Raw genomic sequence first — 12176 nt, forward strand, 5'->3', positions numbered from 1 at the left:
TTAGATAAAATTTCAGTTATAATTAGAACATACACTTATGATTCTCTGGACATATTTAAATAGTTTTTAATAAAAAATAAAAAGATAAAGGAATTTTAACCAACTTATAAGTTAGAAAATTAAAGGTTTTAAAAATTTACATAAAACTTTAGCACATTAACTTATGCATAAACTAACTTTCATATTTAAAGAATTCATTTCATTTATTAAATATTTCTTACCTAAAAATACTTATAAAAAAAATTGTATGTATGTTGATAATAGAGTTTTATCTTATGCATAAATATTCGATGAGATATTTTATTATGTGAATTAATTATAATTTTAATTGAAAAATAATATTTATTATTATATATTTAAGCTTTCTTCGTAAGTAACGTGATTAGAAAGGATAAGAGAAATTAAAAAATGTTTGAATAATTTAAGGATATATATATATATATATATTCGTTCTTTTTCGAAAGCAAAGTCCTAAAAAGAAGTCTCATCAATACAGCCAAGGAAACATTGCATTTGGATCGAAACATAGCACTTTGATAACTTTTGACTTAAGTTACTGATCATTTCCAACTTTTGGCAACATAAACATTTTGAGAAGTTTTACAGACAAACGGACTTGAATGGAATGATTAAGGCTCGTGCATCTTTTGGTCCCCTTAGTTGCTTTTTCGTTTCTTTGTGAACTAGTTCCCAAAAATTTTATTCATATATATACTTTCTTTTTCAACCACCAATTATTGCGAATATGACTGCTTATACTAGCATGGAATATAAGGACAGACAAGAGAGGTCTATTTGTGTTTATCTGTCAAGAGAAACAGGTTGAAATAAAACATAATGGAATTCCCTCAAGAAATTTTGAAAGAAAAATCTTTCATCCACCCAGTTACTTTCAAAATTTGTAATACTAATTAAGTCATTAAGATAGTGACAATGTGTTGGCTTTCTTTGGACAGAATGCATATGGTGATACATGTAAATAAACTTTTCATGTAGAACTACTATATATATTTTAACCTCTGCCCTATAATATGGAATAAAACGTCTTAACTATTATGGTCAAATAAGATTACTTAATATTTTAATATGTAGATGATAAGAGAGAATTCTAGATATATTTGTCTTATTTAATCTTTAACTTCTCGTGAACTTTAAGGACAGTGGTAAGCATCATTCTTGAACTTCAAAGGCAAACCAATGAATAATATTCTCTGTTTTGTAATTCAAGGATGTGTCTTTATTCTTGTACATATTTCAAATAAAGTACATTTTATCAAACACTGGAAGCTAATTACTATACTAATTTGAGAAAATATAATGCAATATAGGAAAGGAAGTCAGAGAGCAAGAGAAAGAAAGACTTTGCAGTATTCAAAAATTTGATGTCTTCTGCATGAATCCACAAGTAGAAAAGCCTGTAATGCTAGCTGGTTCAGGCTTATCATTTATGATGACACGTTTACTCTGGATCGTCAGTATATACAACACTAGGCAAAAATTCATCACCAAAGGAATATACCTTATATGGTAAACAAAGACAAAAATAGCCTAATCACACTTCCTCATCATCCTGAGTGCCAATTCTTGCAGCTCACCCAAGTCATTGTTATATGATCTTTTCCAAGAACAAGCTTGGAATGAGAAATCCTCTCCGCTTTGTACATCTTGCATGCTCATTCCATCATTCATACTGCTGCTGTAATCAATTGAATCAAGTGAGCTCTGAGGAGAAATAGGGTTATTCATGGAAGTGGGACATAATGGATTCAATGGTTGTCCAACATTCTCCGACCAATGATTCTCCAAGTTCCTACAAACCATCTGGTTCTGATCCAGCTGTGCCTTCATTTGCACTAGCTCTGCCTGCAGGCTTGCTACCTACACATAAACCAACACAAAAACTAATTGTGTAAATTGAACCAAAAATAACCAATCAGTGGGAAATTTGTTTGTAGTCAATAATGAGAAATTTACTTGCAGTCAATAAAGAATCATATTACCAAAATATAAATAGTGAGAGGACAAACCAAATTACATCCAATTATTTATAAGTGTCTCATCAATTATGAAAAAACATATTATGTAGAAATTATTGAAACAAACGACGATAAACCACTTTTCCTTCTAATTTTCACAGTTTTTATGCTTTAATACTGAAAATAAAAAACTATTATCATCATCCACATCCATTTGCGTATCTTATTTTTCTCTGAAAGAGGGTCTCGTACATTTTTAATAATGCTGAAAACAAAAATCATGTAATGTTTCTAAAACATGGAAATGTACAGATAAACATTATAATCTGTAATCTGTAAGTGTACCTGTTGCTGCAAGGCGAATATATGGGAGACACAACCGTAAACAGGGTCTCTGATGCGAGCTTGGGCTTCGTAAGCGATTGTGACCATTGCCTCAAAACGATCGTTATCTGGTATACGCAAGAGCAACTTGGAAACGTTGCTAGCCCCGAAAACCTTATGAATGGCTGCGAATCTAGCAGGTCCTTGTTGGGAGCAAAAGTAGGGTGCAAAGATGCAGTCAGCAGCACATTTTCTTCGCAGGAACTTGCATGCCCCGCAGGGAGATCCAAAGGAAGAAGCCGAAGCAGCGTCATTTGCAGTTGTTGCAGAAGCCATAGCGCACGTGCGTGTGGTTGGGTTAGAATAATAATGGAAGTGTAATAATATTGTTATTATTGTGAGTAGTGTGCGTGTGAGGTGAAAGCAGTGAATGAAAAATTTGAGGGAAGCACACGAGTAGACTAGGAAATGGTGCAGAAATGTGGGGATTTATTTATGGTGAAGAGAGGAGAAGGAGATGGACATGAGTGGGAATAAGAGACAGAAAGAGAGGGAAGTGTCCTGTAACAAATGTAAATGGTCGACATGGGAGGCACGTGTGTAGGGTTCTAAGGGGACATTCATCAATCATACACCCAACACACTACAAGTTTTTCAATTCCTTTAGCTTCTTATTTTGACTCGTAATTACCCTAATGCTTCTTACTATCTATGCACCCTCAAGGTCAAATCCAATATATATCTTACACCTTCAACTTCATTTTTTAGTATTATTTTATTAACTTTTACTCCTTTTTATTCATCACACATTTATCTTTTGCGTCTTCATAAATAATCATACATGTAGTATTAACTATTTTTGGACTAAAAATGTTTTCAATTAAAATCAATAATTGACAATATTTATAACCAAAAGAGGAATATTAACCATAGGGGTAACTTAAAAAAAAGAGTTTTAAATTTAAAACAAATTTATTACCATAAATTAAACAATTACTTTCTCTATCCGATTTTCTTAAATAAAAGAGGAAATACAAATGAAAAATATTTTTTAAACGGAACATAATTTCAGATTTAGATTATCATAACACTTTCTGAAATCCGAAATCCTGTAATGTATTTTTAGGTTTTTTTCTGATTTTTTTGGGAACGTATTTGCATTCCAAATTTGTTTTTTCCGAAATAAGATTTTAATTTTGAAATCTATTTCCACGAGATATTTTTTAAATTTTAGATATTTAAATTTAAAATGAAGAATTATTTTGAAAATTTTAAAGGTGGATCAGGTGCATGAAATGATTAGTACGGTGTAGGAAGAATTTGATAAATTAAATTAATAATTTATTTAATCCTAGTAAAGTAGATAGTTAAGTCTTGTAACATTAAAAAAATAATTCTTATTGTTAAGTTTCTATCCATATGTGTGAAACTGTCGCAAAAGTTAAAACATAAAAATTGCTAACATAATAAATAAAATCTAAAAAGTATCTACTTGTACAAACTAAAACATACGTGTGAAGAAATGCAAGAACCAAATGATTAGTTAAATTTTAATTTTATTGAAATAAAATTGATTTGTTTTATTAATTGACTAACAACGGTTGAAATTATAATAAGGGTGGGCATTTGTTATCTTACTTTAGAATTTTTATAGAGATAACAAGGAAAGTAAATTAGGAACTTGGGAAATATATATTTTTTAATTTAGCCTTCATAAAAAACTCTTTATACAATTTAAAATCAATCGTTTTTAAACTTAAAACGTGTGAAATTTTAGTTTTAACTCTTTCACAATATTTTTCTTTAACTATCATTCCTCTAGCTTTTCAAATTCTTATTTTTACTCCCTGATATTTATTTTAAATAAATAAATTTTATTTATAAATTTTAAGAATGTTTTAAAGGATTTACATGCTAGTTATTTGTTATTTCATTCAACTAATAATATAATATTAAGAAAAGACAAGAAAAGTAATTTAAAAAAACAAAAGCATTGTTTTACAAATTTAAAATAAGAAACTCAATTAAAAAGCATATTTACGTGTTTTTATTGATTTGATTAGTTAAAGTTCTTCAGATGTGATGTTATTTGTTGATACACGGATGTGATTAAATTGAATTCCATGGTTAACTATAACGCGGTTAGTTGAATTTCAGAATTGGTAAAGCCTTGTGAATTTTTGTCTATTTTTCCGCCGAACGCCGTACCTAGATGTTGCCAGCTGCCGGTAAAGTCAACCGACAACTTCCTGCTCATTCCGTCATTCAGTGTTTTTTATGTTTTATGTCGGTTCAAGATAATATATTTAAATAAAAATAAAAACAAAGATTACCTATGTTCTACAACTTTATTTTCATTTAAATTTATGTAGAAGAAAGAGTGTGGAAAAGGTAAAAAAATAGAGAAAGAGAGTAAATCAGAAGAAAGTTTGTAAATTTTTTAATTAATATAATAAAATAAATTTGGTCATATATTAATATATTTAGAGAATAATTTAGAAAATAAAATTTTAAAAAAATGTAAAATAAATTTTAAAATACAAATTAAGTTACAATGAACTTTAAATAAAAATAAAAATGATTATAAAACTTTAATAAATAAAAAATAATATTTCGGAATAAAAGTATAAAACCTTAACGGGTTGTTTTTAAGATTTTATTTGTCTTTTTGGCGATAGATTTCCATCGTGGGAACTAAATCATATCCATAAATAATGTAAAATCAATAAAATTGTCGATTCCATAAAATTATGCACAGATAACAGTAGCTGCTTTAAGCTTACACGTTCTTTTTTAATTAATTTTTTGTTGAGTATTTTTCATTATTATAACTTGACTTTATTAAGTTTAATTTCTTTTCTGCTAGCTTAAGTACCCAACTTTGTTTACAAATGGGATAATTTAATTAATGAATAATTGACTCTTCTGACTTTCTGTCTGGAAAACTTAATTCTTTAAAAAAACATGACTGATTAAAATCAAGAACCAGTCCATGTTTAACTGTGTCATAGTTGGGATATTATATATATATATATATATATATATATATATATATTATAACTAGACTTGTAATGCTCATATTTCTATGGAGTAAGGAAGTTTTTATATGCAATTATTTTGTTATAGAAATGAAAATGATTTTATTATAGTCTAACGAATCAAATTCGTACGAAATAATACTTATTTAATTTTAGTCTAAAGATAATAATTATATTTGAAAAGCAATAAAATTCTGTTCTAGTTTAAAATAAAATTTAAGTTTGAAGTTAATAATATATTCGTAATAATAATATTAATTGTTAATTTAAAATAAGATGATGTAGTTTAAAATAATAAAAGTATCCAAAGTAATAATAATTATTTAAATTTAAAAAGATAAAAATCTAAAATTAATCACTTTGTTATAAGGAAAAAAAAGGAAAGAAACATAAAAAGTCAGTTAACTATATAAAACAAAGTAGAAAAAAATAAAGATCCTACTTTTCAAAAGTGAGTATCCAAATTTATAATATATGGATAAATTTAAATTAAAGTATGATTAAATGATTTTTTATTAAAAGTTACTTTAAAATTAAAAGTTAAACTAATATATTTTAAGAACACCAAGGTTCAATAACCCATCTTTACATGAACATAAATGGTCGTTGGGGTTTGTATTTATTGTCCTTAATCCAAATAAAGTAAATGAATAATGATTAGCAAAAGTGATTACCAAGCCTAAGAGAAATGAAGTTGTAGGTGAAACTAAACCTTTGATTTCCTTTGACATTTGAGGCACCTCCATGGCTTCACAAAATAAAAAATTTATGTTTCTGTCTTCACTGATACAAGAGAATGTAGTTTGAATTTTGAAAAGTAAAAGCTAGTCATCACATATCACTTTAGATTAAAAATAACACTTCCACTTATCCCACTAATCAAAACTTCAGCTTTATCATTTCTCCCCATGCCTTCTTTTTTATGCATTTAATTAATCATTTTCCCTTGCTTTTAAACAAGTCAAAACACTTCTCTTTCTTTCACAACCTACTTTTTTTCTTCTTTCTCCAAACATACTATGACATGTTATTAATTGTTTTACTTTAAAAAAAAAAATCATAGTTTACTTCAATTTAAATGCAAAATTAAAAATGATTATTTTTAGTCTTAGTTGAAGTTTTGGATAAGAGTTGAAGAACTTCTAAAATGATTATTTTATTTAATTAATTCTTTTTTTAGACATTTCTTTCTATTGTTTATTTTAGTTGCCCACACTTCTTTTTTAATGCTACATTTTTATATCCTTATATTGATTCTTCATTACGTTGTTACTTTCACTTCTAATTTTAAGAATTTAAATTGCTATTTTAATATAATATATATAAAACTTTGTTTTCGAAAATTTGAACTTTACTCCTTTAAACAATTACTCATTTTGTTATGGATTTAGCTATCATCCAATTTATACAATTAACATTTAAAATGAAAATGAAAATATAAAAAACGTAAAATGTATACATTTTATTTTCATCTGTTTAATTTTGAAGTTGATCGTGTGGTTTGTTGGGTTGGGGAACTTTCCATTCAGAGAGCACTGGGTCCGAATCAACATGTGGGGTTGAATGAAAAAAAAATTGTTTAATTTTAAAAGCTAGGTGCATTTATAAATAATCTTAAAAATGTTATCTTTTGAAATTATTATCAAAAGTTAATTTTATTATTTTACATAAGATTATTTGTTGGCTGTATCACCTGCTTCAACTCTTAAACAAAACCTCCAACTAAGACTAATTCTACATCCAAGATAACCAGTTTTGCATTTAAATTGAAGTAAACTATGATGTTTTTTTTTAAAGTAAAACAATTAATAACTTGTCATAGTAGAATACCTTGTTTTGAGAAAGAAGAAAAAAAAGGAGGTTGTGAAAGAAAGAAAAGTGTTTTGATTTGTTTAAAAGCAGGGAAAATGGTTAATTAAATGCATAAAAAAGAAGGCATGGGGAGAAAGCATAAAGCTGAACTAAGACTAATTCTACATCCAAGATAATAATTATTGGACTTGGATTTAAATTCTATGGTGTATCAGAACATCCTACCCTACTACACATTCCTTCCTTTCGAGTTTCATAAATAAGTCTAAACACCAATCCTAAAAACAATGCGTCCATGTCCATCTATTTTTTTTTGCCCCCTTTGCAATTCTTCTATTGATATCTCTAATCCAAACCAAACCAGCAAAACCTTTCTAAAATGGAAGCAGATTAGCCAACCAATGCACTTATTAAACTACCTTATTTCTTCAAATATTTCATAAAACTCCACGATTCCATGCACAATTCTGAATTAGTGAAAACAATTGGTTTTTCCTTAACTGTAATCCATGACCAAATTTTTCTCTATGTCAGTGTGAACACCTCTATATGATCTATTTTTCCTTTCTTAAAGATGTATATATTTATATGTTTTCATATTTCTCCTATAATTGCTACCCATATCTCCCAATTTTATTGAACACATTCTTCATATTTATTGGCTTAAACGTCATGAATTTTTCCTTTGCATCATAATGATTGACTAAGGACATATCTAGCCATGCCCAATACAAACACCACTCCAAGTTACCTTATAGGTGAAAAATATATGGCTTATCGACTCCTCTTTCTCTCCACACACAATACATAAGCTACTTTCTAGGTCTATTCCACGTCTCAATAAATTATTCTTAGTAGCTATTCTATTTTGTAGCACCCTCCAAGACGTGATATGTGTTGTTGGCAACATCTTTATCTTCCAAAAACTCTCAAACATAACCTAATTTCCATCGTGTGCTTCCTGCTTAAGATAGATATATGTTGTGTACTCGTCAATTTCCTCATCCCTCCAAATCCATGATCTCTCCCTCCCCAGTTAGGTTCTTATTTTCCAACAATTGCATTAGTTGCTGAGTCCTTTAAAGCTTCATTATCTACTCACTTATCCTCCCAAAATCTTATTTCTTTCTCATCATCACCTAATTGTCACATGCCTTTTTCTTCAAACTTATTCTCCCATTCCTCTAATTTTCACACTCTTTATAAATACCTCCACCACAGGGATTACTTGCACTTTTTATCTTTGTCCCTTAATCTTTTCTACCCACCATACTTAGAGTCCCACTCTTATATGTTTTGAGCCGCCAAATCCATTTTTCCAATAAAACATAATTAAACAACCTTATATGTCTTTTACGAAATAATTTCTCTTGGTGTACAGGAACTTTATTTCTAATTATTTTCTTAATTATAACAGAAATTATTAAAAAAATAGATTATATGTGATTATCTCTTAAAAATATTTGTATATATTTTTTAATATATACAGTAAAGGGGACACCAAATGAATCAGAATAAAACTTAACCCTGAACACTTAAAAATATCGAAATAAGATGTACTAGTATAGTTTATAATCTCATCCATTACTCAATTATAATATTATTTAATTTAAAACATCTCGTATGGAGTACTCTTTTTTCAATTATTTCCTTCAGTATCTAGAATCTATTTTTTAAAACTATAGTATATATAGGTGCACATAATAACAAAATTATGGTCATTTGACTTTTGTCATATTCATTATAAAAAAACTTCTCAAAATATTTTTTTAAACAAATTATAGAGAGATGGAGTGAAGAGCATGTCCCCTACATCCTCATTCCTCGACATGAATCTACGGATCCTACGTAACCTAAGATTTGTCTTAGATAACTTGTAATTATAGTTGCTCCATGACTTTATCATGATCTGTTATTAATTCAAGTGCCACCATCATCATTTCCAAGTGCAAAGAGCAAGTTATATTGTTAAAGGAAAATAGGAAGTACTCACCATTATTTAAAAAACACATCCATCCTACAATTATTAATTTAATTTAAAATATAAAATAATTAATATCTAAAAATAATTAATCAATTTAAAAATTATTTTATAGTTTTTTTATTAATAATAAAAACTATTTTAAATACTAATATTTTTTAGTTTATAAAATGATATTTAACTTATTAATATAATAATTAATTATTTTTAATATTTAAATTACTTGATATTTAATTATTTTCTTCTAGTATACAATTAAATATATAATATAAAGTTCATCAAATATTTTATTCATTAAGTGTAAAATATTTTGATTATTATATTATTTTCAAAATTCAAGTTAAAATTCAACAATGTAAAAGAGAACAGAAATAAAGTTAAAGCTCCCATTAACCTAGAATTTCAAAAGAATTCACAATGTTCATATTTTAAACATATCATTTGAAATACATGAGATGGTGTCCCTTGGTTAAGAACTCAAACACTGACACTAAAAAAAATAAAAAATTAATAAAGATTATTTAGCGAAGATTAATATAATCTTAAAAATTAATTTAATTAATGGAAGTTTTATTTAACATTTGTTAAGTTTCAAAGATTATTCTAAAACTTTAACAAAATAACAGAGGTTTTTTTAACTTTCGTTAAATTTCAAAGGTTTATTTTAAAACCTCAGTAAAATAGTGAAGATTTTTTTAACCTTCGTTAAATTACAAATGTTTATTTTTAAAACCTCAACAAAATAAGGGAGGATATTTTTACCCTCGTTAAATTCCAAAGGTATTCTAAAACCTTAGTGAAATAACAAAGATTTTTTTAACATTCGTTAAATTTCAAAGGTTTATTCCAAAACCTCAACAAATTAATGGAAGTCTTTTTAACCTTTGTTAAGCTTTAAAAGTTTACTCTAAAATCTCAACAAAGTAACAAATGTTTTTTTTAACCTTCGTTAAATTCCAAAGATTTATTGTAGAAGCTCAATAAAACACTCAAGATTTTCCAAAATTCAATAAATAAAAATAATTAAATCTATTTATAAATAAATAATTAAAAACTACATACTTTTAATATATTTTATATATTTTTATAACTAAATTCTCTAAAATTTTGAAGGTGTAACTTTACATTACAAATAAGTTTTCTAGTTTCAAACATTTATTTTAAAAACTCAGCAAAATAACCTTGGATAATAAATATTTCAACAACTAATCTTGAATAATAAGTATTTCAACAATATTTACATATTTTTTTATGATTGATGGTAATTGGTTTATATAATTCCTATTTTTTTTTTGTTACAAGCTCATACTTCAAAAAGTCTGACTTATTTTGTTTTAGCTTTTGATATACGTATATTTTATGTGCAATTTTAGTTTTAGTTATAATTGTTAATATTTAATTCTCATAATTTTAAAACATTTTAAATTAAGGCTTTTATTTTAAAATGCATCTAATAATTAATTCATTGTGAAAGTGAGAAGTAATAAAGTTAATTTCTTCTTGCAATATGTTATTGCAATCTTTAGCCATGAACACACATGGTTTTGAAGCCCACATTTAATAAATAATACAATTATTTAGGATGTATAAAACAATGATAAACACCAATTGTTGCAGAGTTAGGTAACAGTGGCTTGTGACTCAAGTTGGGATAGTAAGGTAGTGTCTTATTTAGTGTTTCTTCTCCTTAGATATAATAAATATAAGTGTGGCTGAATTGTGATTCCTTGCTAGGATTGTCGTCAGTAGCCATTGAGCCTGTGTCAGATAGTAGTGTCTACGGTGGAAGAGAAAAGTTAGGAGGATCGTTAGAGATGGTGGAAAATGGGATTTAAGGTTATTTCAAACGACAAGTCATTTTACAAAATTTTTGAAACTCATGGTATTTTACGGAGGTTTTTAATCCCATGGTATTTAACGGAGGTTTTGAAACCCATCGTATTTTACGGGGAGGTTTTGAAACCCATGGTATTTTATGGAGGTTCTTAAACCCATAGTATTTAATAGGGGTTTTGAAAGTCTTTTCCTAAGGTTTTAAAAGACCTCCGGGAAACACGTTCCTCAGGGGTGGTTTAGCAGAAGAACTACAACTCTGAGTAAATGACTTAACTAATAGAAGTTTTAACTCTAGATAATGTAAAAAATAAAATTTCGTTAAAACTATTTTTTCTTATAGTATGGTATCTATATTTTGTACACCTTCGTACCATTGTATATATATTATTGTTCTATTATTGAAAAAAAAATACTTATTATTAGATCCTCTAAAAGTTTTATTGTTTTTTATGAAACACAACAACACTATTATTAGAAGAAAAAAAAAATCCCTAGTGATCTAACAATGAAATCCACCATTCTTGTGGAGTTTGACTAAAATTTTGGAAGAATTAAACTCTTTAAATAATTTTGGAAAATTCTTGAAATAGAATTTTAAAGAATTAAAATATAATTACATATAATATAAAAAAATAGAAAGAAAAGTTTGGAGAATCATGATCAATTTTTAAACCAAAATTTATGTGTAATAGTAGAAAAACAAGCAATGGACTTTGCTTTCATAGTAAAAAAAGAGAGGCTATTATAGTTTGTATGATATTTTTGTTGGATATCGTACTTCCAACCATTATAAAGATGCATCCATGTTTCTTAAGGTACCTAACAAGATTTAAATATGTGTATCAAAGTGAACTTTAAATCTAACTCAAACTGATACTACAAACTTGTGTGAGACTATATAATTATGGTTAGTCCAATAGCGGGTAATATGATAAGTCCACTAATCTCTTGTTAAAATAGACTCTAAATGACATATTAAGAAGGGAATTCTAAGCCTAACTCAACCTTATAAAATGAGATTTACATTCACTTATATACTATGAAATATCCTAATCTTTAAGACTTTTCAACAAATTCTCTTTTAAGTTGTCAACTCTCCTATCATGATTATATTTTTTTTAAGGACCATATCAATACTATTAAAAAAAAATATTTTATGAAAAAAAATCATCACAATATTTGTTATCTTATTATTATTTTTTCTTTTCT

General features: G+C 27.0%; 1 protein-coding gene across 1 annotated transcript; it reads right to left on the bottom strand.

Moving 5' to 3' along the window:
- Positions 1–1186: 1186 nt before the first annotated feature.
- On the bottom strand, positions 1187–2782 carry LOC137830009 (LOB domain-containing protein 16-like). Its single transcript, XM_068637076.1, has 2 exons — positions 2322–2782; positions 1187–1878 (listed from the first exon to the last, which is right to left on the bottom strand). The coding sequence occupies exons 1-2, from the start codon at positions 2634–2636 to the stop codon at positions 1549–1551; spliced, it is 645 nt and encodes a 214-aa protein (XP_068493177.1). The 5' UTR covers positions 2637–2782; the 3' UTR covers positions 1187–1548.
- Between the last annotated feature and the right edge of the window lie 9394 nt (positions 2783–12176).

The sequence above is a fragment of the Phaseolus vulgaris genome, chromosome 7, assembly GCF_000499845.2.
Source record: "Phaseolus vulgaris cultivar G19833 chromosome 7, P. vulgaris v2.0, whole genome shotgun sequence".
In the NCBI taxonomy this organism is placed as follows: domain Eukaryota; kingdom Viridiplantae; phylum Streptophyta; class Magnoliopsida; order Fabales; family Fabaceae; genus Phaseolus; species Phaseolus vulgaris.